The sequence below is a fragment of the Lontra canadensis genome, unplaced genomic scaffold, assembly GCF_010015895.1.
Source record: "Lontra canadensis isolate GAN:19392208 unplaced genomic scaffold, GSC_riverotter_1.0 scaffold53, whole genome shotgun sequence".
NCBI lineage: Eukaryota > Metazoa > Chordata > Mammalia > Carnivora > Mustelidae > Lontra > Lontra canadensis.
In genome coordinates this window covers 11,320,664-11,344,771 of record NW_022631047.1, presented here as the reverse complement: position 1 = coordinate 11,344,771, position 24,108 = coordinate 11,320,664, and the positions used below count along the sequence as shown (strand labels likewise).

The 24,108-nt window shown below is 40.2% G+C and overlaps 1 protein-coding gene across 1 annotated transcript in view; it reads left to right on the top strand.

The window, feature by feature from the left end:
• The window catches only part of GALNT8 (polypeptide N-acetylgalactosaminyltransferase 8), a 43,793-nt gene extending 22,162 nt beyond the window's left edge, over positions 1-21,631 (top strand). The window contains exons 4-11 of the mRNA XM_032874340.1: positions 3,910-4,093; positions 4,849-5,046; positions 5,537-5,651; positions 10,058-10,243; positions 11,242-11,379; positions 11,920-12,015; positions 13,115-13,282; positions 21,488-21,631. Of these exons, the coding sequence (XP_032730231.1) occupies positions 3,910-4,093; positions 4,849-5,046; positions 5,537-5,651; positions 10,058-10,243; positions 11,242-11,379; positions 11,920-12,015; positions 13,115-13,282; positions 21,488-21,631 (1,229 nt within the window). The remainder of the gene's footprint in view (positions 1-3,909; positions 4,094-4,848; positions 5,047-5,536; positions 5,652-10,057; positions 10,244-11,241; positions 11,380-11,919; positions 12,016-13,114; positions 13,283-21,487) is intronic.
• The last annotated feature ends 2,477 nt before the right edge of the window (positions 21,632-24,108 follow it).

Sequence of the window (24,108 nt, the reverse complement as noted above, 5' to 3'; positions counted from 1 at the left end):
CAGTGTTAGCTCTTAGTTTTTTAAATTTTGAAGAAACTAGAAAAAAGTCACAGAGATTTGGGCTAGGAATAAGGAAGAAATTTCTGAGAGTAAGGACTGTGGAGTGGCTGATCATGGGAGGCAGAATGCTTTCCTTCTCTGGGGGACCTTTAAGTACCAGACAGGTACTTATTGCAGATTCAAATTAGGGGCAGTTTGACTCAAGAAGAAGAGGAAAATGGCCTCTAAACTTTCCTTTTTGGATTTCCAGACACTAAAAATATTCCTTTAATGTTTTAAATACCTTCCTTTCTTGTCGTTTCAATATAAATGCACAAAAAAATAATTATGAAGGTATAGTTCCTAAGCTGAATTCCATTGAAAACCGAAGAAAAGAAAATGGCTGAGTTCATTCCTTTCTGGGCAGACACACCTGGTTTTTCAGTAAGAAATAAGAACTTGATTAGAAAGACTTCTGTCCTAGACATTTGAACACACCTTGGCACTACTTCCTGTCTCTGTGAGATGATTTGAGGCAAATTATCTCACCTGTCTGAGACTCAGCTTCCTTATGGGAAAAATGTAAGAGCTGAGCTGAGGGACCCCTGAAGATATCATTTCCTATGGGAAAAAAAATCAGTGGCTCTTTAATTCCACATTTCATAAAGAGTAGATAAGAATTATTTCAAGATTTCTACCTATGGAACAATGAAATCAAAAGGTACAAGATTACCTTTTGTCTACATTGGGTAGACACATAAAGAGAAGTCAAGCAAAACTCTGGATCGTTCCAAACTATTCCCCTATCATATAACACATCTCTCTCACTTTGGTCAAGAACCCATTATGCTTTTCATAGAGATAATCTGTAAATAGGCACAGAAGAGGGGACTGTTAGTCATTCTTTGACCTATGTCCCTAGGATAGGAATTAGCTTCTCTCTCATTAACCATGAAAATATCAACTAGATTGGTTCTATACAGAACAGAACTTAAGAATCTGTTTTGTGTTAAATTGAAGAAAATAAATGGAAGTCTACCACATAGGCCACAAGAGAAACTTACTGTTCATTTGACTTTGTGGAGCAAGAAACTCAACTACTTTATGTCTCCAGTTCCTCATCTGTAATACAGTGGAAATAATAGTGTTTACCTGATAGCACAATTTTGAAGATTAAATAAGACATGTAAAGTCCTCAACATAGGACTTGCTCCCAATAAATGTTAAGTAGAGTTATTACTCCCAATTTACCTTAAAATCATTTGTAGTATGTTGAAATGCCATACTTGGTTATGTCCCCTTCTTTTTTCCCCTAGATATGAAGCTTCGTTTTTATCAGGTCAAATATTTCAACTGTCAATAGAGCTAATCCAGCTTCTTCAGAATTTGTACTAATATAAGTGGGGATTATCTATCTTCTTTCCAATTTTAGGCAAATTTTATAACTAACAACTATTTATTGAGTTTGCACCAAAAACAGGCACTATGCAGGGAAGACAACGTCAGTGACTTCAAGAAATTCCCGTATTAATTTATGAGGCAAGACATACCTATGGAAAGATAGTTCAATATATGAAGAATGGTGTGTCAAATTGAGTGAGCTGTCACTGAGTGCAAGAAAGCCTGGAGAAATGGCTGGGATGAGCTAGAGAGCCTTCCTGGAGGAGGAGGACTTGGATTGGGACTTGAAAATTTGGTAGGATTTAGGAAAAAAAAAAAACCAAAACAGTGGAAGATTGGGTGTGTGGTGGGTGTGGGAGATAGAGAGTGATGGAAAGAATGATAAGAGCAAATCTGCCAAAGCCAGAAGCAGCCTGAGCTGAGCATCCTGGAATAAAGAATTTGGGGGCAAAGAGGACCAGTGGGAGAGCAAGGCTGAGAAGGGAGCACAAGCTTACTTTAGAAGATCCACTGAAGTGTCTTTAATTCTTGTGCTGGACTGTAGTCATTATTTCTGAGAGGATAAATCAGAATCTGTAAGTCATAAAATTTTGGGATTGGAAGGATCCTGACATATTATCCAGCCTTCCTTCTAAGTTGAGGAAACAAAGATACCCAAATGAGAAGTGACAGAATTGGATAGTAAGGGAAGTTGAATTACACACTAGATATCCAGGGTCTATGGCAAACTTTTTTCCCTTTTTTCTTTTTTTTCCACCTTTTTTGAACACAGTTTATTTAAGAACTCATATGGAATATTCAAGTGATTTTTAATCCTCATCTTCCTTCTCTTCTTTATCCTGGTTAATCTGGAAGTACTGTAATTCCTAATAATGCTCTTAACAACTATGTACAACCAACCACACAGATTACTCTTTATATTTTTTGGTGAAATTTTTAAAATGCCTTTTAGGACAAGGTACCTACCTCAGAAGTTATGGTAATCCTGTTCTTGCTCCTTTCAATGATTATAACACCTCCACCAGGATTTTCAGGTTTTCCATCACCTTGATTTTTTTTTGAAGAAATTGCTAAAATATATATATATATATATATATATATATATATATATATATATATGTAGAATCCATGATTCCATCTTCTATGGGTGGGTGCCATCAAGGGTGAACTTCAGAACCTGATCCTCCCTCTCTCAATTTGCCATGAACCTTTCGGGGTCACAGTGGTGGCAGGAGAAGAAAAAAAATATGGCAACCCCTTCTGACTGCAAGTGGTCACTTTCTGTGAGTAGTACTTCCTGAAAGTGGTGACTAGTTGAGTGTAGGGACTTTCCAGCTTAGTTTCTCACAGTTGGAGCAAAGCCTTCAGATCCACTGACTCTCTTTACATTTCCAATTATTGAGTCAGTCTTCCTGGAGTGCATCTGGGAAACTTCTAACATAGGGCAAATTTTTGTGCCATGGTCATGTAGGTATTGCTTCCAGATCTTGATCACTCCAGCACTCATAAATCTACTTTTCTTCTGAGGGAGGAACTGGCAAGAATCTCATCTCTGGACCCTGGAAAGAGAGGGATAGGGGGAGATCATGATAAACCCAACGAGGTACACACATACTTCTTGAGGCAGCATGGCTTGGTGGTTAGACACAACATGAGCTCACATCCAGGGTGTGCCACTTATTAGATGTGTAACTTGGACAAGTTTCTTAATCTCTCTGTGCTTCAGTTTTTTTGTCTGTAAAGTGAGGATACTGAAATACCTACCTTATAAGATAATTTGAAATTAAAATAAATTAATGTTATCAATGGAACACTCAGTCTCTTGGTTAGATATTTTAAACACTGCTTAGTGATTTGCATGCAAGTTGTTCTCATACATATGAGGAAGTCAACTGGTAGGCTGAGTCAAAGAACAAATTTATAGACAGACTTTATAAAAGAGAGGGGAAAGAGGGAAGAAAAAAATGGCAACAATCTGGGAATAGTGAATCCCGTTTGCACAATTTGGGGATAAATTCATAGCTAGAAGCTAGAAAAGCGATTAGCTTGGGTGTTCTGTCCAAAACTGGTCCTTGAATAGAAATATGTAAAACAAGACAAAACAGTTTCAGTTGTTTGTGTCTTCTTCAGAAAATCTTGAGAGTTTAGCCATGGGAAAGACATTCCAGGCGGTCTCCACAATGTCTGTTCACCAGCACCTCTACCTTAGTTAGGTCAGGTAGGTAGACCTGTGAGAATTCTCAACACACATAAAGCATAAATAACAATCCTTGTTACACAGTAAGCAGTATGATTATTCTAAGGTAATTTAACTTCAAGGGAAAGGAGATTAGGAATGGAGCATTAAGCCTGAGGATAGAATGGAGAGAAGTAGGTGCAGGGGGAACACTACTTATTTCTCACCCAAGATGGTAAATTGCTCATCCTTAACTGGAGGTAGTTCAACCACTACTACATAATAGTGTGAAATTTTGACAACACATTGATTATTGCACTCAGAATGTCTATAGGTGTGCATTTGGTTGGCAGGAGAACTAAAGACATGCTTGGATGAGAAGATTAAGCTTTACAACTGGAAGTACCCAGGACTACTAAAAATAATTCGACATACGAAGAGAGAGGGTCTTGCTCAAGCACGCAACACTGGCAGGAAAGTGGCCACAGCTGATGTGATTGCTATCTTGGATGCTCATGTTGAAGTGAACGTTGGGTGGTAAGGCTCCAGGAGATTTCTTCTCCTAAGAAAGGGGAGAAGGGAGATATTGAAAATGTACTACATAAAAGACAGGGTATTATGGAAATAGGGAAAGATAACACCAGACCTCAAACAAAGAAAATATCCAAAGACAGGGTGTTTTTACTCAGGGAATTTGGTTGACTAAGGAAGTGTTTTAGTGTTATGGAAGAAAAAAAAAAAGAAAATAACTGTGGGCTTAGAGTGTTGATAACCTTGGAGTTGACAAACTTGGAGTGCTGACTTTGCCAAATAACTTTGTGACTAAATAAGTCACACCTAACTAGACTTTTATGTCCTTAACTATAAAATTGAAGAAATTATCTTTTGATAATTCCTAAGGTTTTTCTCAGTCCTGAAATTACATGATACAGAGAAAGTTGTGTTCTTTGGAGAATCAAATAGTAAATAGACATCATTTTGGAAACAGGGAGATCCAAAGAGTTAATGTAAATTTAGGCAGAATGCCAATAGTCTTGTTCATAATGACTTGAGAGTGATATTTGGGTACCAATTCCAAATCTGTTATTGACATACGTCTGCTGCTAGCAGCTTCAAGTATCCTGAAAACTGCAAAGGTTCTCTGCACTGTGGAGTATCCTACTCACAACCCAGCAGAGCATAGTGAAAAAGGTGCTCAATGTCAGGGCAAGGTGCTTGAAGAAGTTTTGTTTGCTTGCTTCTTCTACTTCCTTTCATATCCAACCTAGATTTGTTACACACTCTTCTTCTAGGGCAGAGCCCATTTTGGCTCGGATTCAGGAAGACCACACTGTGATTGTGTCTCCTGTGTTTGATAATATTCATTTTGATACCTTTGAACTGGAAAAGTATGCATTGGCAGTTGATGGGTTTAACTGGGAACTGTGGTGCCGCTATGATCCACTGCCAAAGGCCTGGTTTGATCTGCATGATGCCACTGCTCCAGTAAAGTAAGTCTGAGGTTTAGGGAACTTGATTAGGACGTGGGAAATCAGGAATGGATGGTGTGGGTTTTGTTTATCTTTTATGGTACTGCTGGGAGTGGGTGGGAGAAATGGAGGAGATGGGGTAAAAGAGGATAGAGAAAAAAAAATAAAGGCACTTCAGACTATCTAAGGGCTTTCAAACAAAAAGCAAAGTATTTACTGTTTTAAAAAAACATTTGAGGCATTTTAAGCATTTATCAGGATATGAATTAGGGATATGAAGATGAAAAAGGTTTAATTTCATTATAATTCAGGAAGGGCTATGATAGCATGAGGGTGAAGGAAGGCTACATGTACTTAGTTCAGCCTGAGGGTTTAGGAAAAGCCTTCTGGATAAGAAGGGGCTTGAGTAGACCTTTGGAAGCCAGATCATCATTGGCTTCCTATCGCTCACCGCTATCTTGACCCATTCCTTATCAAGAGGTTAGTAACTCTCTTACCGTGTGTTCTATAGGAGTCCTTCCATCATGGGCATCCTGGCTGCCAACAGGATCTTTCTGGAAGAGATTGGATCTCTGGATGGTGGGATGCTGGTCTATGGAGGAGAGAATGTGGAACTCGGCTTGAGGGTGGGTACATTTCCTTCTCATTATGAGAAAAAGCAGAGGGGAAAATAATTGGAGAGTTGGATGGTCTTTGGAATTCTGGAAGAAGGCTGAATGTCATTGGCTCAAGAGATGGATAAACTCTCATGCTTCCAGGTCACTAGAAATAGGCAGTAAAACTTCTGGAGTGGAGCTTTCTGGTAGAGGTTTATATAATCTGGGAGATATGGATAGAAAGACATAGAACTGAGACTCAGCAGATGGTATTCTTATTTACCTTAAGGGGAATAAGCATTCCAAGCATTTTCTAAGCATCTTCTAGATCTCATGCTTAAAATATCCCTCCTATAGTATTCCTTTTGAATACTGAAATTCTATAGTATTCCTGAAATTCTATGCCTGAGACCAGGTGATCTCTAGTCCATTACAGTATCTGGAAGCATGAGATATTTTCTAAAGTTTATTCAGACCTACTCCCTTCAATTCCTTTCTACTTGGAACTGATGACCCTAGAACTAGATATTATACCCAATTAAGACCTAAACAGGACCTCACATTTTTGTGTTAACCAATACAGTTTGAGCTTTTATCTGGGTTATACCCTAAGCCACAGTAATAGTTGGACAGAGAAAACTACTGTTCTACCTGGCTGTCCTGACCAATTTTCCCTTTTATGAAATGAATAGAAGCATCCTTATTTCATCTACTTCAAAAGGATAATGGCACTGTTAAAATGCAATAAATATTTTTTAAATTAAATTAATTTTTTTTGTGATCCATAATTAATTATTTATGCACCACATGCCGTGCTCCATCCAATCCATGCCCTCCTTAACACCCACCACCAGGCTCACCCAGCCTCCACCCCACTCTGCTCCAAAACCCTTAGTTTGTCTGAGTCCACAGTCTCTCATGGTTTGTCTCCCTTTCTGATTTTCCCCAACTTACTTCTCCTCTCCATCTCCCAATATTTTAAAATGATTTTTGAAGACATTAATTAGAATTCTTGTTTGGCTTCTGTGAGAAAGGCTAAAATAACAGGTTTAAAAAAGATAGAAATTGATTTCTTTTTCCCACAACAGTTTGGACATGAGCAGTTCAGGATTGAGATGGCATCTTCAGGGTGATGGGGACCAAGACTCTTACATCTTGTGGTTCTGCTATACTCCACACCACACCTGTATTCTATTCATTAGAATGAGGAAGGGGGGGGGACGGAGACAGAGCATGCTTTCTTTTTAAGGCCACTACTTGAAAGTTGTATATGTTATTTCCCTCAAATCCCACTGGCCACTGCTGTTCATATGGCCACTGGTGAGCAAGAGTCTGGGAAATGTAGATTTCAGCTAGTTGCTTATGTGTGCAGTTATTTCTTCTACAACAATAAATGTAGAAAGGAATAGGTATTGAGTATATAATTAGTCTCCAGCACAAAAATATAAATGCAGAAATAATTATTTTATGCATGGTACTTAGCAAAGTCCTAGGATGACCCTAGCTACATTATGGCTGAGGTTTTCCTACCTACCACTGCTTCCATGAATTTGGAACTCCAATTCCCCAAGTTAGGGCCCCAAGCCCTTCTTAACCATTCTGAGTTCCCCATGTCTTTTTTTTTTTTCCTCTTTCTTCTGCTGCCACCTCTCTATTTCCATTCCCCTACTCTATATTGAACTCCAATATTTTAGTTTCCACAAGAAATCCTCTTTCTTTTAACATTCTGTGCTTTTTTTCATAGATTTTGCTGGAGATGTAGGAAGTGTCAGGGAAAGGCCATTCTTTTTTTTTCTTGGATAAAACAGTTCTACCCACATCTAGTTTCCTTAGTTTGTGTGTGTGACTATTTGCCTTTTAAAACCTCTCAGCACGTGTTAAGATCTCCATTTCTCCAATGACAGATCGTGGGGAATAGTAGAACTGCATGGGATGTTTTATTCTGACATCTAGAGGCATGGCAGTGATAGTGCACATGGGACTGTATAAATGGAGATGGACTCTTGGGGCTGATGCTCAAGAAAGAAAAACCAGCATTTATCGGGCACCTTGTGTATTCCTGACTCCTTGTTGGAGCTTAACAGGCTCACTGCCTGGACTCAGAATCCAGCTTTGTCATTTACTTGCTGGTAAATGTGGGCAACTTACTTAAATGAGGATAATAATAATACCTATGTGGTAAGGATTAAATTCATGAAAAAATTAGGGTCACATTTGCCACAGAGCAAGTCATTGTTATTATAAAGAGAAGCTTCACGTCCCTCTTTGTGTTAGACACACACACACACACACACACACACACACACACAATGTTTAGCAAGTGGGAATAAATTGAAAGAGTAAAATTTGAAAACTTTTCGTTAAGGATAATAGTTAACGTTACTTCATAAATGGCAATCATGACTTATCTTTTCACTTGAATTTAAGATTTTTTGTGCCATTTTTTTTTCTCTTCTGAATTCCTGTGGATTGGAAACAACCAGCAACTAAAGAAATTGGAGGGAATTTGTATTTGAAATTTTAGATGTTTGGCTTCAGAAAATAAAATCTGAAAACAAATCAGTTGTAACCTCCACATGATTTTGGAAACTAATGAAGAGAAACTCAGGAAGATAATGGAATAAAAGAGCTGTTTCAAGTTAAAAATCATAGACATTTATGAATACTTGTTATGCCATTTCATGCTCCTGACAGTTTTTGGCCTTTTTGTGGATAAGCCACCTGAGACTCAGGATGGGGAGTGTTTTGCCCCTAGCTATCAGGTATTCAGAGATAGAATCAGGATTTGAACACAGGTCAGTCTGGTTTCAAAGCCTGAATTTTTGTCATTGTGCTATTCTGGGTTTTGGGGGATGAGGGAGGAGACTCTGTGGGTTCAGAAGTAGAAGAAGGGATGAAAAAATTTTGAAAGTCAGGTAAGGGGACTGACACTTCAGGTGGTTAACTGAACCAGCACGACCTAAGTTGCTCACTCTTATCTCAAAGGCTTCCTTGGGCATGAAGGTAGTAGGTTTCTAACCACTGTCAAATAGGCCAATTAACTCCCAGAAACCGCACGTTTCTTGGGAAACCATGAAGAGAAGACACTGGAGCCATTATGTCAATCTAATACCAATGGATCATTCTACCATCTATCTGGGTGAAGATCATATTTTTAAGCCAAATATTAGAATGTGTGGCCTGAAAAGTAAGTTCGTACCTGTCAGGATGGCAAAGAAGAGTATTTATAGTGATATCATTTTATCATAAGTCATGATATCTTTTAGTCAAGAATTACTCACATTAGTTATCTATTGCTGTGTAGCAGGATTATCACAAAGTTGGTGATTCAAAGCAAGGTGCACTTACCATCTCACAGTTTCTGTGGATTAAGTGTCCATGCATGGCTTAGCAGGGTCGTCTACAAAAGTGCAGTCAAGGTGTTGGCCATGGCTAGTTTCTCATTTAGGATTGACTGGGGAAAGACCTGATTCCAAGCTCATGGGATTGTTGGCGACTCTCAGTTCCTTGAAGCCTTCTAGACTGAAAAAACATTCAGTTCTTTGCTGGCTATCAATTGGAAGCCACCCTTAGTTTCTTGCCCTGTGGCCTCTTCATCATGGTGGTTCACAACATGGTGGCTTGCTTCTTCCAAACCAACATGATAGATAGCATGTCTCTAACCAGAATGACACTGCAGTCTTTTTTAAAGATTTTATTCATTTATTTGACAGAGATCACAATTAGGCAGAGAGGCCGGCAGATAAAGAAGAGGAAGCAGGCTCCCTGCTGAGCAGAGAGCCCGATGCAGGGCTCAATCCCAGGACCCTGGGATCATGACCTGAGCCGAAGGCAGAGGCTTTAACCCACTGAGCCACCCAGGTGCCCCGACACTGCAGTCTTATATAGTGTAATCACACACATGCAATCCTGTGCATCCTTTGACATATTCGATTGGCCAGAAGGAGATCACAAGCCCATACTCAAAGGGAGGAGGTTAGAGAGGGGAGTGAACACCAGGAGGCAAGGATCATGGGAGCCCCCAGAGTCTATCTGCCACATTGCTTTATATCTGGCACACAGGACAGAGGGGATCTTGGGAAATGAAGTCTAGTGAGACTGGCTCAGTGTGTGGTGCCTCGTAGGACTTCCATACTTTCTTAAGGATATTAGAGCAGAGGCAACCATTCCTTGGTCTGTTCAGAAGATTTCCTGAAAGACATAGGATTTGGGGAGCTCTGTGAACTATGGGAGAGAAGCATTTTGGTAGACTTCTAATAAAGGTTGTCTTAGGTAGGTAGGTAGGTTGAGAAGCCACATTGAAATGGGAGTGAGAGGACTGAATTTACATTCTTTAAAAATGATTCCAAAATATGGCCTCCGTGAGTCCATAAGCTATGATGCTTCTTGGTCATGGGCCTAGCCTTCCCAGGTGACTTTCTTTTCTTCTTTTACAGGTGTGGCAGTGTGGAGGGAGAATTGAGATCTTACCCTGCTCCAGGATTGCTCACCTAGAGAGACACCACAAGCCCTATGCCTTGGATCTGAGTCTTGCCTTGAAGCGTAATGCTGTGCGAGTGGCTGAAATCTGGATGGATGAATACAAACACATGGTCTATTTGGCCTGGAACATCCCTGTCCAGGTTAGTCATGGAATTGAACAGAAGCAGGGAAGAAGGAAGGAGGAGGGGGGTGGTAAGAGTAGGAAATGGGAGAGAGAAAGTGAAAGTGCCATCCCTGACCTAAAAAATTAGCATAAAGTCCTCCTGGTGCAATGATAATGGCACCTAACATTAATGCAGTAATGCTATGCTCCAGGCAGCCATTAATCATTGAGACATATCTATGAGGTAGGGTTTGCTTTTATTCTTCCATGTTTACAGACGGAGAAACTGAGGCACAGAGAGTTGAAAGGAATTTGTTTAAGGTGATAAAGTAATAAGGAGCAGAAATACGATTCAAACCAAGGAATCTTCTAGAGTCTGTGTTCTTCATGCATCATCTATACTGAGAGAATCCTTGTGGAGTAGGGCTGGACAACAGGATTTCATGGGACATGGCAGGTGGGATATGGGATGGTGGGAGTAGGGACTGTACCACTGCTGGATGCACACAAATGAGGATGGTCTTCTTGGCTAAGGCTAGCCTCCTGAGGTTGGCATGGTACGCTGTCTTCTGCCCTTGAGCTACAGCTCTTGAGCTCAAGCATTCCCCACAGATAATAAGTTATCCTGTTATAATAATCAATTTATCCCCACAGATAACACGTGTAGAAAATCTCCTTCAACCTTTAAATCTTGCTACCAGAATATTCCTTTTGGAAGTCTTTTCTGGCTATCATGAGGAATATTTTGTGTCTTACTGATGTAAATATTATCTTAAATGGGAACAGTCTCCATTAACTCACTCATGGAGGGAAATAAACCCAAGTGGCCATACTATCCAGGCCTTGCAAGTGCTTTTGAAGCCAGCAGAGATTACTAGGGTTCAAGGTCTTCCCACCTTCCCTGAAAAACTATAATTATCAAGGTTACCTTCCAGACTATCAGGAAAATGTTTCATTCCCTCATGCGTCATTCATACCCTTTGGTGGAGTCAAGGATGTTACAAGGCCTAGAAATATTCCATGTTTTATTTATAGAACTCTGGAATCGATTTTGGAGACATTTCTTCCAGAATGGCACTCCGGAAGAAACTGAAATGTAAAACTTTTGACTGGTATCTGAAAAATGTTTATCCAAACCTGAAGCCAATTCACAACATTGTGGGCTATGGAAGAGTATGTATCATGAAATTGCATCTCAGATTTTAAATATTTGACTATAAAAGACAATGGGACCTGAGTTACATGACAGCTCAGAAAAGCATTTCCAAAATCCGTCCTGCTCAGGATTATCTTTCTATCCCTTAACTCCTTTCTCAGGTTTTTGCCCTTGGGCCCTCTCAGTGTCCTTTTATCTCTTGCTCCCCAGAACCCATTTCTTTTTCCTGACTCTGCTTCTGGTTCCTTACTTTGCAAACTGCAGCCCTAGATCTGACCTCTTGATTTCTCAGCCAACCAGGATATCTAGTCTGGCCCCCTTCTCTATATGCACTGTGACTGTCTGATGGGTGGGTGTTCCTAGGAAGGAGCATCACAGCAGGACCATTTGTCTAGTGCAAAGAAAATGGCTCCCAAGATCCCAAACCCTTGCTTCCTTTTGGTTGGTAATTTCTGGCACCCTTGGAGTAGAGGGGAAAATGCATGACCTGGGGAGACTTGAGGGCACTGTTTCTCTGTCTCTTTCCAATGGTGTTTCTGTGTGTTTTGCCCCTTCAGATGAAAAACACGTTGGATGAAAATATCTGCCTGGGTCAGGGACTTGTTTCAAGCAAAACCCCTATCATGTATTACTGTCACGAATACAGTCTGCAGGTATCTTCCACAATCTCCCCTGCCCAAGGGTGAGTCTGTTGTGGCTCAGCTCCTGGCAACCCTTGTCAGATTCAGACTAAGTGTTAGATGACGGGAAGGCAGGATCAGAGCATCCTGAGCAATGGGTAAGGGTGAAATCCAAACCTGTCCTTTTAACTAAGCACTTCCAAGTCCATTCAAGAGATCAGAGCTAGACAGTTCCACTTCAGGTACAGGGAGGATAGGTAGAAAGCATGCCATGTGACATTCATTCACAATGGTGTTATTTTCATTGACAGTAACCTCAGGTAATACCAATAGTAATGATACCAATAATACCAATAATAATGGTATTATTTTCATTAATTTCATTGACAGCTACCCCATTATTCCCCTTCCCCTCACTGTCTCCACCATCCTCTCACCACTCCAGGTATGCCCTGAAAGGTAGGCAGGTGATGCCTGTGGCTTCTTCTGTGGAGAAGGAAATAGGGGCTAGAGAAGAGAGAGGCTGAATGGAAGTTGCTCCATTGAATAGAAGAACTGGTGATGCAGTCCAGGAATTTTTCCCCTTGAGAATATTCATTTCTATCTTGTTACTTTGCATGTTGCCCTCACAGGGAACGTTTGGTGGTATGTAGGATAGATAAGCATTTCCACCTGACAAATGAAAACCCTGAGGCACAAAAACAACCCGCTTGTCCAAGCTCACCAAGCAAGACAGTATCAGATTAAGAACTGGAAAGGTTTCTTGACAAGTCCATAGCTGGAGCTTATGATGAGAGCTTCTGAAGTTCAGGGATGTATATGTGTGTGTGTGTGTGTGTGTGTGTGTGTGTTTCAAAGATAATCTCCCTTGTCTAGGCAAGTCATGATTGTGTTGGAGCCCTTGTACAGAAGCAGGCAGGCTAGTGCCCCCTTCTCAAGCCTGGTGTTCTTCTTAGAGTTAACTGGGTGTTGGGGAGAAAGAAAGGGGAGTGACTCATTGCTACCTAGGAAAGTTCAGTTCTCCATGGTGATCGAGTGCCTAGGGAACCCAAGAACAGTATTCATGCCCTTTATAAGGTCAAAGACTGCCCCACTGACTGTATCCATGACAGACTCCTTTGCTCTCTTTTAGAATGTCTACTATCACCTAACTGGGGAGTTCTATGTGGGACCACTGATTGCAGAGGCACACACTGATGATCACTGCCTGACAGACCCTGGCAATGGGGAGAAGCCCACTTTAGAGCCATGTTCCAAGGCAGCCCAAAACAGACTGCATGTATATTGGGATTTTAAACTGGTGAGTCACATGTTTTTTTAAAGGATAAGCATATTCAAATAGAGTTTACAAGGTTCATATTTGATTTGATAATGTTTTGATAAGGATTGGCTTTGTGGCAGTATGTAGGGAAAAGGCTGAAAAATGAAACTGGACTTGGAACGCTGAGTCTGTTGTCAGAGGTGGGTGGGTAAGGGAAGCAATATTGGAATCTGGTTAGCTTAACAGTGAAGAGTTTGGGTTCAGTCCTAGTTCAGTCACCATTAGCAAATTTCTTACCCTCTGTGATACTTGGTTTCCTCATTTATAAAATGAAGATCAGAATATCTACTTTACGAGCCTGTTAGGAGGATTAAATGAGATAGTGTGTGTACAGAATTTAGCATGGTGCCTGCACATAGAAAGTATTTAATAAATATTAGCCATTATGATTAGTTTTTTTTAATAAACATATTATGTATTATTAGCTCCAGGGGTACAGGTCTGTGAATCGTCAGGTTTACACACTTCACAGCACTCACCATAGCACACACCCTCCACAATGTCCATAACCCCACCACCCTCTCCCTACCCCCTTCCCCCTGGCAACCTTCAGTTTGTTTTGTGAGATTAAGAGTGTCTTATGGTGGGGCACCTGGGTGGCTCAGTGGGTTAAGCCTCTGCCTTCAGCTCAGGTCATGATCCCAGGGTCCTGGGATCGAGCCCCGCATCGGGCTCTCTGCTCAGCGGGGAGCCTGCTTCCTCCTCTCTCTCTGCCTGCCTCTCTGCCTACTTGTTATCTCTGTCAAATAAATAAAATATAGAAAAAAAAAGAGTCTCTTATGGTTTGTCTCCCTCCCGATCCCATCTTGTTTCATTAATTCTTTTCCTACCCCCAACCCCACCCCGTTGCATCTCCACTCATATCAGGGAGATCATATGATAGTTGTCTTTTTCCGATTGACTTATTTCGCTAAGTATAATACCCTCTAGTTCCATCCATGCCGTCACAAATGGCAAGATTTCATTTCTTTTGGTGGCTGCATAGTATTCCATGGTATATATATACCACCTCTTCTTTATCCATTCGTCTGTTGATGGACACCTAGGTTCTTTCCATGGTTTGGCTATTGTGGACATTGCTGCTATAAACATTCGGGTGCACGTGCCCTTTCGGACACTATATTTGTCTCTTTAGGGTAAATACCCAGTAGTGCGACTGCTGGGTCATAGGGTAGCTCTATTTTCAACTTTTTGAGGAACCTCCATGCTGTTTTCCAGAGTGGTTGCGCCAGCTTACATTCCCACCAACAGTGCAGGAGGGTTCCCCTTTCTCTGCATCCTTGCCAGCATCTGTCATTTCCTGACTTGTTAATTTTAGCCATTCTCACTGGTGGTATCTCATTGTGGTTTTGATTAGTTTTATTATTAATGATAATCAGAGAATCTGGAGCCCTGGGATGAAATTGATAGGGACTAGTGTAAAGGCCTGACTTTAATTTCAGCATCAATTGACTAAGAACAGGGTGGAGGGAATCTGGCAGAATTCACAAGACAATGACATAAGGGACTTGACTGACTATAGCCTATGTGTGAATTTGCTGTGGGATGGGGCTGCTTATCCACATTGGCGGAGACGTGATGTCCTGATGAAGGGAGGCAATGCTCTGTCTGTGATGGCATCTCTGAACATTCTGGTATTGTGTTAGGTTCAGGGGCTACATTTTGATAGACACGGATCAATCTAACTCTTTTACTCCTAACTTAAAGCTAACAACTCTTTTTGAAAATCTTCTTTCCAGGAAAACATATATATGCACTTATGTGTACAATTTTGCTTACAATTTCAGAGGGGTTTTGGATCCTAGATTAAGTCTTTTTGAATTAGGCAATATCAGTGAGAAGGAGGAAGGTGGTAAGTTGTGTTTCTGCTCTTCACTTCCTGCTCTACATGGATCTACATGTAATTCTCTAAAAGGCTATGCTCCCCCTTATCTTAGGCTTTTGTGTACGTATTGCTCCCTCTCCTCCCACCTCTTTACTGGGCCAACTACAAAATGTTCCTCTGGCTTAAGACACTGTCTTCTTTGAGAAGCCATCTGTGACTCCAGAGGATGAGGATGAGTGATTTGTGCTCTCAGGGCCCTTCCTACAGGTTTTATCTCATGATTACTTCTAAGTATCTCCTCACTTGCATCTTTTCATCACTAGACTGTGAGGTGGAGGACAGGGCCTGGGTTTTGTTGTTTTCTCTCTGGCATCTAGCAAAATGCCTAGAGCATGGCACACACTCAATAAATAATTGCAGAACAAATGAAAGATTGGCAAGTCTGGAGGTACTAGCTTAGAGACATGAGCCTAGAGAAAAGATGATGCTGATTTCATGAGGAAGAGGGATTAGATTTGTTCAGTGTCTACAGGAGGGCAGAATTGAGACCAGTGACTTTAGATGAAGGAAGCAGAGTTCAACTTAATGTAAGGGCAGGGGAAGGCTTTCTCATAGCCTGACAGCTTAAGCTATTCTACAGAATAATGGGCTGCCTAGCAAGATGGTGAGTTTTCTGTCAATGGCAGTCACCAAGCAGAGCATGTTTGATAGGGAGGCTGAGTGTGCTAAATGTGAGTTTTCAATATCCTTAGTGGTATCTTTTTTTTGTGCAGAAAATACTATCACAGGTTTACCTTAGTTTTAAAAATTAATATAAATTTATTTAAGTTCTAATTAAAGACCTATCGTTTTTGTTTAAGCTTTTACATTCAGCTTAGAAATCTTATTATTTTATTTAAACCTACCAGGTTTTAACAATCACTTTTTTTTTCATATCCAATCTGCATGACTTTTACTTATTTTTCTTGCCATATTACATTAGCTAGAATTTCAAGTACTATGTTGAATAAGAGTGATGAGAATGAATATCCTTACTTTGTTTCCAAATGCAGGGGGAAAGCATTGAGTCTTCCATTTTTGCATATACATTAGCAGTAGATTTTTTTGTAGATCCTCCTTATCAAATTGATATAATTTATCTGAATTTCTAACTTGCTAAAAAATATTTTTATTGTGAATGTGAGTTGGATTTTGTCAAATGCTTTTCCTTTGTCAATTGATACGATCATGTTTTTTTCTTCTTTAGTTTGTTGATACGATGGATTATACTGATTAATTTTCTAATGTTGAAACAGCCTTATGTGCCAGGAATAAATCACACTTACTCATGGTGTACACTTCTTTTCATACTTTATTATATTTGGTTTGCTTGTATGTTGATGAAGATTTTTGTGTCTAAGTTCATTAGACATAATGACCTGCAGCTTTTTCCTTTTCTTTTTTATCTTTTTGGTACTGTCTTTGGTTTCAGTATCAAGGTAATACTGGCCTCATAAAATGAGTTAGGAGGTACTTCCTCTTTCTAATTGATAAAATTTGAACTGTTGACAAAAATTTAGAATAGATCAGTTTCTGAAAGAGGCATTTCTGGAAGAGATTTTTTGGAAGAGATTGTCTTAAATCAGTGTTAATCCTTCTTTAAATGCTTGGTATAATTCTCCAGTGGAAACATATGGGCCTGGAGGTTTCTTTTCCAGGGGCCTTTAAAAATGATGAATTAAAATATTTTAAAACCCTTTGGTCCTGTGTGTACCCCACAAGTTCCTGCCTCTACTCAAAACTATCAGCACAATCCCCTGAGCCTGAAGCCAAGTTCAGGGAGCCTGGTTTCTGCTTTGGAACACCCAAGCATGGACACTTTGCTCCTTGCACACTTCCTGCATTCAGACCTACCTGACAGCTTTCTAGGCCTGTGTGCACAGGGGATGTGCCGGCCTGGCAGGCCATCTTCTTGGAGCTCAAACTGAAAATTTTTTTAATGGTTCAGGGTTATTCAGATCATTCATTTCATGTTGATTGAATTTGGGTTTATGGTTTTTGAGGAATTGGTCCATCTCTTCAAATTTATGAGAATAAAGTTATTTGCAATAGCGAATTAATTTATTTATATAAGTGACATTATATTAGTTTCAAGCATATAGCATAATATACCTAATGTATGCATATATTGCAAAATGATCATCACAATAAGTCTAGTTAACATCCACCACCACACATAGTTACAAAAACATTTTTTTCTTGTGATGAGAACTTTTAAAATCTACTCTCTTAGCAACTTTAAAGGGGACTTTACAATTTAATCAATCCCCTTAAACATTACATACTGTATTTATAAATTTAATACATTAAATTTTCTTTCTTAAGAATGTCAATTATCTGATTTTAAATTAATGATTCTTAAATTCTATTATATGTTTCAAAAGTGTTCACAATTTGGTAAGATTTCACAAACTTTATTCAATTACACATTTTAAAATTGTTATCACAAGGTTCATCTGTAAGACAATGTTTTTAAAACTTAGCAGGTACTTAAAAATAGTAACTCTACTCAGAATCTTTAACAAATACTATTTGTTTGATTCCTTTAACATTTTTACTTGATCCTAAATCTCCCGGGTATTAAACATAGTAGTTGTGTTAAAGAAACAATTATAACATCCCAAACATTTTCAGGTTTGCCTTTCCAAGAGAATTTTGGAAAGATCACTTTCTCAGCTGGGGGAAGTTGCTGACAGAATATAGCTTCTGGCTGGGTGTGAGGTCTGGAGCTGCAGGACATGCAGGGGAATTTTGTCCACTTCTCCAATGTCCAACCCGGGTCCCTTTTCAGGTCACTGTGTCAAGAAGTCCAGAAGTTGAAGAGGGAGGGGATCATGTAGCTCATGAGTCAATTCACTCTGTATTAGCCCTTCCTATCCACCTTATCTTGGGATCACAGTTCTTTCAGGTAAGAAAGTTGTAGGCACGACTTACACATTCATCTGCTAAAAAGCTACCAAAGATACTTTTCAGAATTGAGAGGGAGATAAGATTAGATAATGCTTTTGTCTTCCAATTCCATGATTCAGGGTTTGAGTCAACCAGAGGAGGTATGACTTCTGAAAGCCACAAGAGAGATGACATTAGTGACTGAGAAGGGACCCAGTTTGAACATCTGGACTTGGAAATGAGGAGCAGAGTTACGAGTAGTGGGGTAGCTGAAATAATGGAGAGTTGGGGTAGAGGTCATCATTCAGAAGTCTTCTGCAGGGAGTGACACAAAGACGAGCTCTGGGAGAGGCAGTGAGAATGAGGAGACCAGACACAGTCAGTGTTCAAGAAATAAAAAGGAAGAGATACCTGTGGGGATGCTGTCATGCTAGTGGGCACAGGTACAGAAGGCAGTTTAGCTTTCTATATGAACACTAATGACACTAATCAGAACTCCCAAATTAATTATGACCCTTTTATGGTGCTCATTTTCTTTTAACAAACTATAGAAATGATCCCTGAAAGTATAGTCTTCTCATTTTCTTTTAAGACAATATTTAAAGAATAATATAAAATGTGAGTCAAAATTAATATAGAAAATATATTTATCATAGCAAAATATTAGGAAAAATTAAATGCCCAGCAGTAAGGGAGATTTCTGTGCATCCCCTGAATATTGAACTGATATGACATAGTCATTCAAATTATATCCTCAAAAAGTATGTTTTCAAATATTAATTGGAAAATGCACATGAGATATTAAACCATGGTATTAAACTTAAAAAGCAGGATATACAAACTATATATATAATGTTATCCTATTGCAAGTGCTTCTAATTTTTGAAATATGTTTTCCAAATTAAAAGAAAGAACACCCCCAATTGAAATCAGAGAGGGAGATGAACCATGAGAGACTGTGGACTCTGAGAAACAAACTGAAGGTGTTGGAAGGGAGGGGAGTGGGGGGTTAGGTGAGCCTGGTGGTGGGTATTAAGGAGGGCACTTATTGTATGGAGGACTGGGTGTGGTTCATCAACAATGAATCTTGGAACACTAAAAAAAATAAAATTAAATTAATAAAATAGATAAATTTAAAAAATAAAATAAAAGAAGGAGCACATACTCCTTCCATTAAAGTGGAAAATAAACAAAACCAAAAATTCCTTAAAAACTGAAGGGCAACACCCCCCAAATAAAAACCAAACCAAAAATGTATAAGATCCAGATGAACACAATGTAAAAGAAACTAGAGAATAGTCTGAAGAAGGCTTAAAGAATACTTCCAAAGGACATGTCACATGGAAGTGGAAAGAAAATAGAAAAAAAATAAGTCACTGACTTTATCTAAAAAAACACAGTACATTAAAATAGCCAAGATTTATTGAGTACAGATAATGTACCAGGCATTATCTAATTTAATCCTTACATATATCTTATAAGAGAAATATTATCATTAGCTCTACTTTACTTATGAAGTTACTAAACCACAGAGAAGTCAAATACTATAACCAAGGTCACACAGATTAAATGTCCAGATTCAAACACAGAATCTTATCCACTGTTGTTACCACCTCATTGCTTGGGAAGTCTGATCCTGAAAGGGAGGAAAGCACTGAATTTTGGTAGGGTTTTTTTCTCCTCTAATACTGGGGGAAAAAAAGTCAGTAGAAAAAGAATCTGCCCAGACGGAGAAATGAAAGACTAATGTTAAACAGGAAGTGTTTCTCTGGCATCCACTTCAGAGCACAGGGGCTGCTAGGAGCAGAGACAGAGGCAGGGCAGCTCCTTTGAGACCACCCACAAGCAGTGTCCAGAGGGTCACTCCAGGCACTTGCGGGGGGGGCCTAGTCTGGCTGGCAGTGTGATAGGCTCAACAAAGTGGAAAAAAAAGGGGGGGGGCATTTAGTGAAAGTGAACATCAAGGGGTGGGGACAAGGGATAAAGAGTGCTGAGGAGATCTGGAAGCATAACCCTAAGGAATAAGCCACATTTTAAGCCAGATTGCTGTAGGCACATTTGTGGCCAGGCCTGCTTGGTTGGTGGGCCCTCTCCAGGAGCACTCTATGGGCTACAAGCAGAGCCCACAGAGAGGAGAAGTGGAGGTCAGAGGAGGAGTTCAAGAAGCAGGAGAGCCTGTGTGACTGCCAACACTGGGGAGGTGCACCTGGAGGAATCCAGTGTGGCCAGGGCAGCAAGTTTAAGGGAGCAGTGTTGGTGGGGGTGGGGAGTGCATTTTGTAATGGAAAGAAATCAGAGGAGGCAGGGTTTTGGACATACTGCTGCAGCCCTGCTTGGTGTTGAAAAACTTGGTAGTATAAGTTCCAAAGTGGGACTGTGAGATCAGGGTCTCTCATTAGACATTTAAAGGAAGGCTGTTAACTCAGGATGACAACAGAGGGCAGGGGGGATAAAGGGAGAACAACTTCGTGGAGGCACTGAAACAGATTCTGTGAGAGGTTCCTGCAACGTGGTGGAGAGGGGTGTAGGGAATGGGAGGGCACGATGACAGTTGTTGAGCCATAAGGTCTAGGTGAAACATAAGAACAAAGAGAAGAAAAAAAAAAGAACAAAGAGAAGGATGACCCTTCCTCTCCTTCCCCCATTAGAATGGGAGGAGGCAGAGATGTACTAATCTATTGCACATCTTTCATGTCAGGCACAAGAGGCTCAAAAAATATCAACCAATTAATTTTATTCAATTAATATTAATATTAACCCCAATATTAACTATAAACCCATTTCACAGATGAGGAAATTGAGACTTAGGCTAGGTAATTTACCTAGGGCCCTCTGTTGTATGTGGTGGAGTAGAGATTTAGCCCAGACTTTTTGGCTCCTAAGCCCGTAGTGTTTCTGCTAGTAACTGTGGTGAAGACCCCAGGACAGAATAGGTAGGAACTGCCCTTCTCTCCATCCCCCCCGCCCCTGCCCAATCAACAGTGGTAGAAAAAACAGGCTGAGGTGCCTGAATGTAACTTCTGCTCCTCTGGCCACTGAGCCTTACTGAAGAGGGAGGGAGAATCCTGATAGATTTCATGGGCTAGGGGTGAAGATGTGGAAAGGAAGGCCAAGTAGAGAAGGACCATGGCTCTCCAAGATGTGTCATGTCTAGACAGTCACACTCCCTGATGTATCAACCTAATGAGAGGTGGACGATAACAGAAACCCAGCACTGCCTTGCTTACTCCTAGGTCTATGGTTAGTGTGCCATGGTACTAGTGAAGAAAACAGCAGGTGGTCTAACTCTACCCTTTGCTCCATTTCTCCTCTGGATGACTGGCAGAAGATTGAGGGACCCTTCAAGCATGTCACTGACCACTGCAGGAAGAACAGGAGCAGGGGAGATGAGGGCATTTCAATACCTTGACTCTGTCCCTTCTCCCATCCAGGGAAGAGCTGTCATGAACAGAGCCACCAAGCGATGTCTGGAGATGAAGAAAGACACTTCAGGCATCTATGTGCTTGTACTTCAGAACTGCACCACACAAGTGTGGACAATACAGTATACCATGCGAAACTGGGGGTCAAACTAACATCCGGTGATCCTTGATTTGGGATACCAGTTCTTGCCCCTGGAATGGCTTCTACTCCTAATGCTGTTCGAAATGGGAGAGGGTGAGAACAGGAAAGTAGGTGTGTATGTTTACTGTGACTTAGGCTTGCAACACACAGACTGTGGGGAGGTAAGGTCCATGCATGTGTCAAAATGTCCAGGCTGGAGATGGGTGAGGAAACTCTCCCCCCAGCTTCCCTTGGAAAGTCATGATATATATCAAATGCCATTATTGGAAACTCTTCGAAATAAGCACCATCATCTGGCTGCGATGTGGGGACAGAATTAGGAGGGTGGAAGTCTATCGTTGACTTCTGCCAACACTATTTAGTCTTCGTGCCTGACAACTACTATTGCCATCTGCCCCACACATCCTCCCCCAGCCCATCTGCTCAGAGATTCCCCAGACATCCTGGGGGCTGCTCCATGGGAGACGCTGGGTCATCCTCAGGCTGGCAGCATGACAATGATTCCGGTGGCACCAGCTCTCTAAAGGTGTGTGGCCCCTGCTGTTCCCCTTTCCTGAAGTGTCCTGCAAGATGCAGCAAATAGACAAGCAATCTTTAACAATTCCTCCCGCATCCCCCCACAGCAGTTTTATTTGGATTACTCAATCTCTCCCATACCAAAGAGATTCTGAAGGCTGAGGGGGAGGACAGAACATGTCTCCACGAATCCCAGCTCTGCACAGTGCATAGAGAATGGTAGAAAAGTCCAAGTCCATCTGAGTCTTTAAGGAGCTTAAAACACTTAATAGAATTTACTACCTATTCCTTCTATTTTCTCTGCATATTATGGAGAAATTGAGACTTGAAACAGGGGGGCATCACTTACTGGGACACCAAGAAGGAATTGCAGGCACAAACTTAAAACCAAGAGTCCTTACTGCTCTCTGCTGGGTAAGTCCTTTTCCCCTAGTTGGTAAGTTGGGAAGTTATGTCTTGGGATGCATATTTTGGTAAGGTCCCGGTGGTTGGGCACCATGATAGGAGAGGAGGTAGGATGTTATATGTGTATGTTGTTTTGTGGGCTCACCTTTCAAGGATGTGCAAACTGGCCCCTTCCTTAAGAGGGTCACCTTTTCTTTTTAGTTTTATGTCAGTGCTACTGGGGTATGATTCTGGGAATGATTAGGCTTCCTTTAGGCATTAGGCAGACAAGACACTGATAATTTAGTACAGAATTAAATCAGCTAATTTTTAAAAAGTGCATAAGTCACAAGTGTAGAGCTTGATAAAACCTTCACAGTGACCAAATCCGTATCAAGAACTAAAACATTATCATAGGTAAGGTCTTATGATGAAAAAATTAAGGAATGGGATAAATGGTAAGCAAATGTATAACTTCTAGTTTCTTCATAGCAAATTGAAGGGAAAATGCAATTTATAGCAAAGCTTTCTTTTTTTAGAAGCTTGTACCCAATAAAAAGATGGGTAAAAAAATACGCAATATCCTTAAACACATGAAAAGATATTTAATCTCACTTAGAGAAATGCAAATTAAAATGATACTGAGATAAATTTTCACTTAAATATGTGAAAATTAAAGAGTATGATAGCACATTCTGTTAGCAAGGTTGTGGGAAACAGGTAATCTCATATTTTGATGATAGGGATGCAAACTGGTACAGTCATTTTGGAGGGATATTTGGCAGTATTTAAAAATACTATAGGTGTACCTGGGTGGCTCAGTCGGTTAAGTGTTTGGCTCTTGATTTCTGCTCAGGTCATGATCTCAAGATGCTGAGATCAAGCCTCAGGTCAGGCTCCACTCTCAGTAGGGAATCTGCTTGAGATTCTCTTTCTTTCTTTTTACCCCTGCACCCCGCTCATGCACATGTGTGTGTTCTCTCTCTCTCTCAAATAAATACATAAATCTTAAAAAAACTATACGCACATTTTCTTTCTGGTGCAATTCTACCTTGAGAAATTCACACCTCCAAAGAATAAGAAAATATTTATGTGTAAATGAATTATTTGGTGTATTGAATTTAATTGTAAAATGTTGGAAATGAACTATAATGTTCAGACATTGGCGAGTGGTTGAATACACCCATGAGATGGAGTACTATGCAGCTCTGGAAAAGAAATAGGAACATTTCTTTGAACTGATATGGAATGATTCCCAGTGTGGAAAAAAAAGGAAAATCATATTTATAGTTTTTACTTTTCAGGTAAGAGATAAAGGGAAAATATACATATATCTGTTCATTTATGCAAAATGAAACATAAGAATAAACCAGAAACTAGTGAGATCAGTTACTTATGGGTGGTACTGGTTGGAAATAAGGTGGAAATGATTGAGGATTAAAACAGGATAGAATGGATTGGGGAGAGTGACATTTCTCAAAATATACATTTTTCTGTAATTTAGACTTTTAAAATCATGTTATGTTTCATGTTAGGTTCAAAACATAAATATACAAACCCAAAAAGGATAAAGGGAAACCCAAAATGG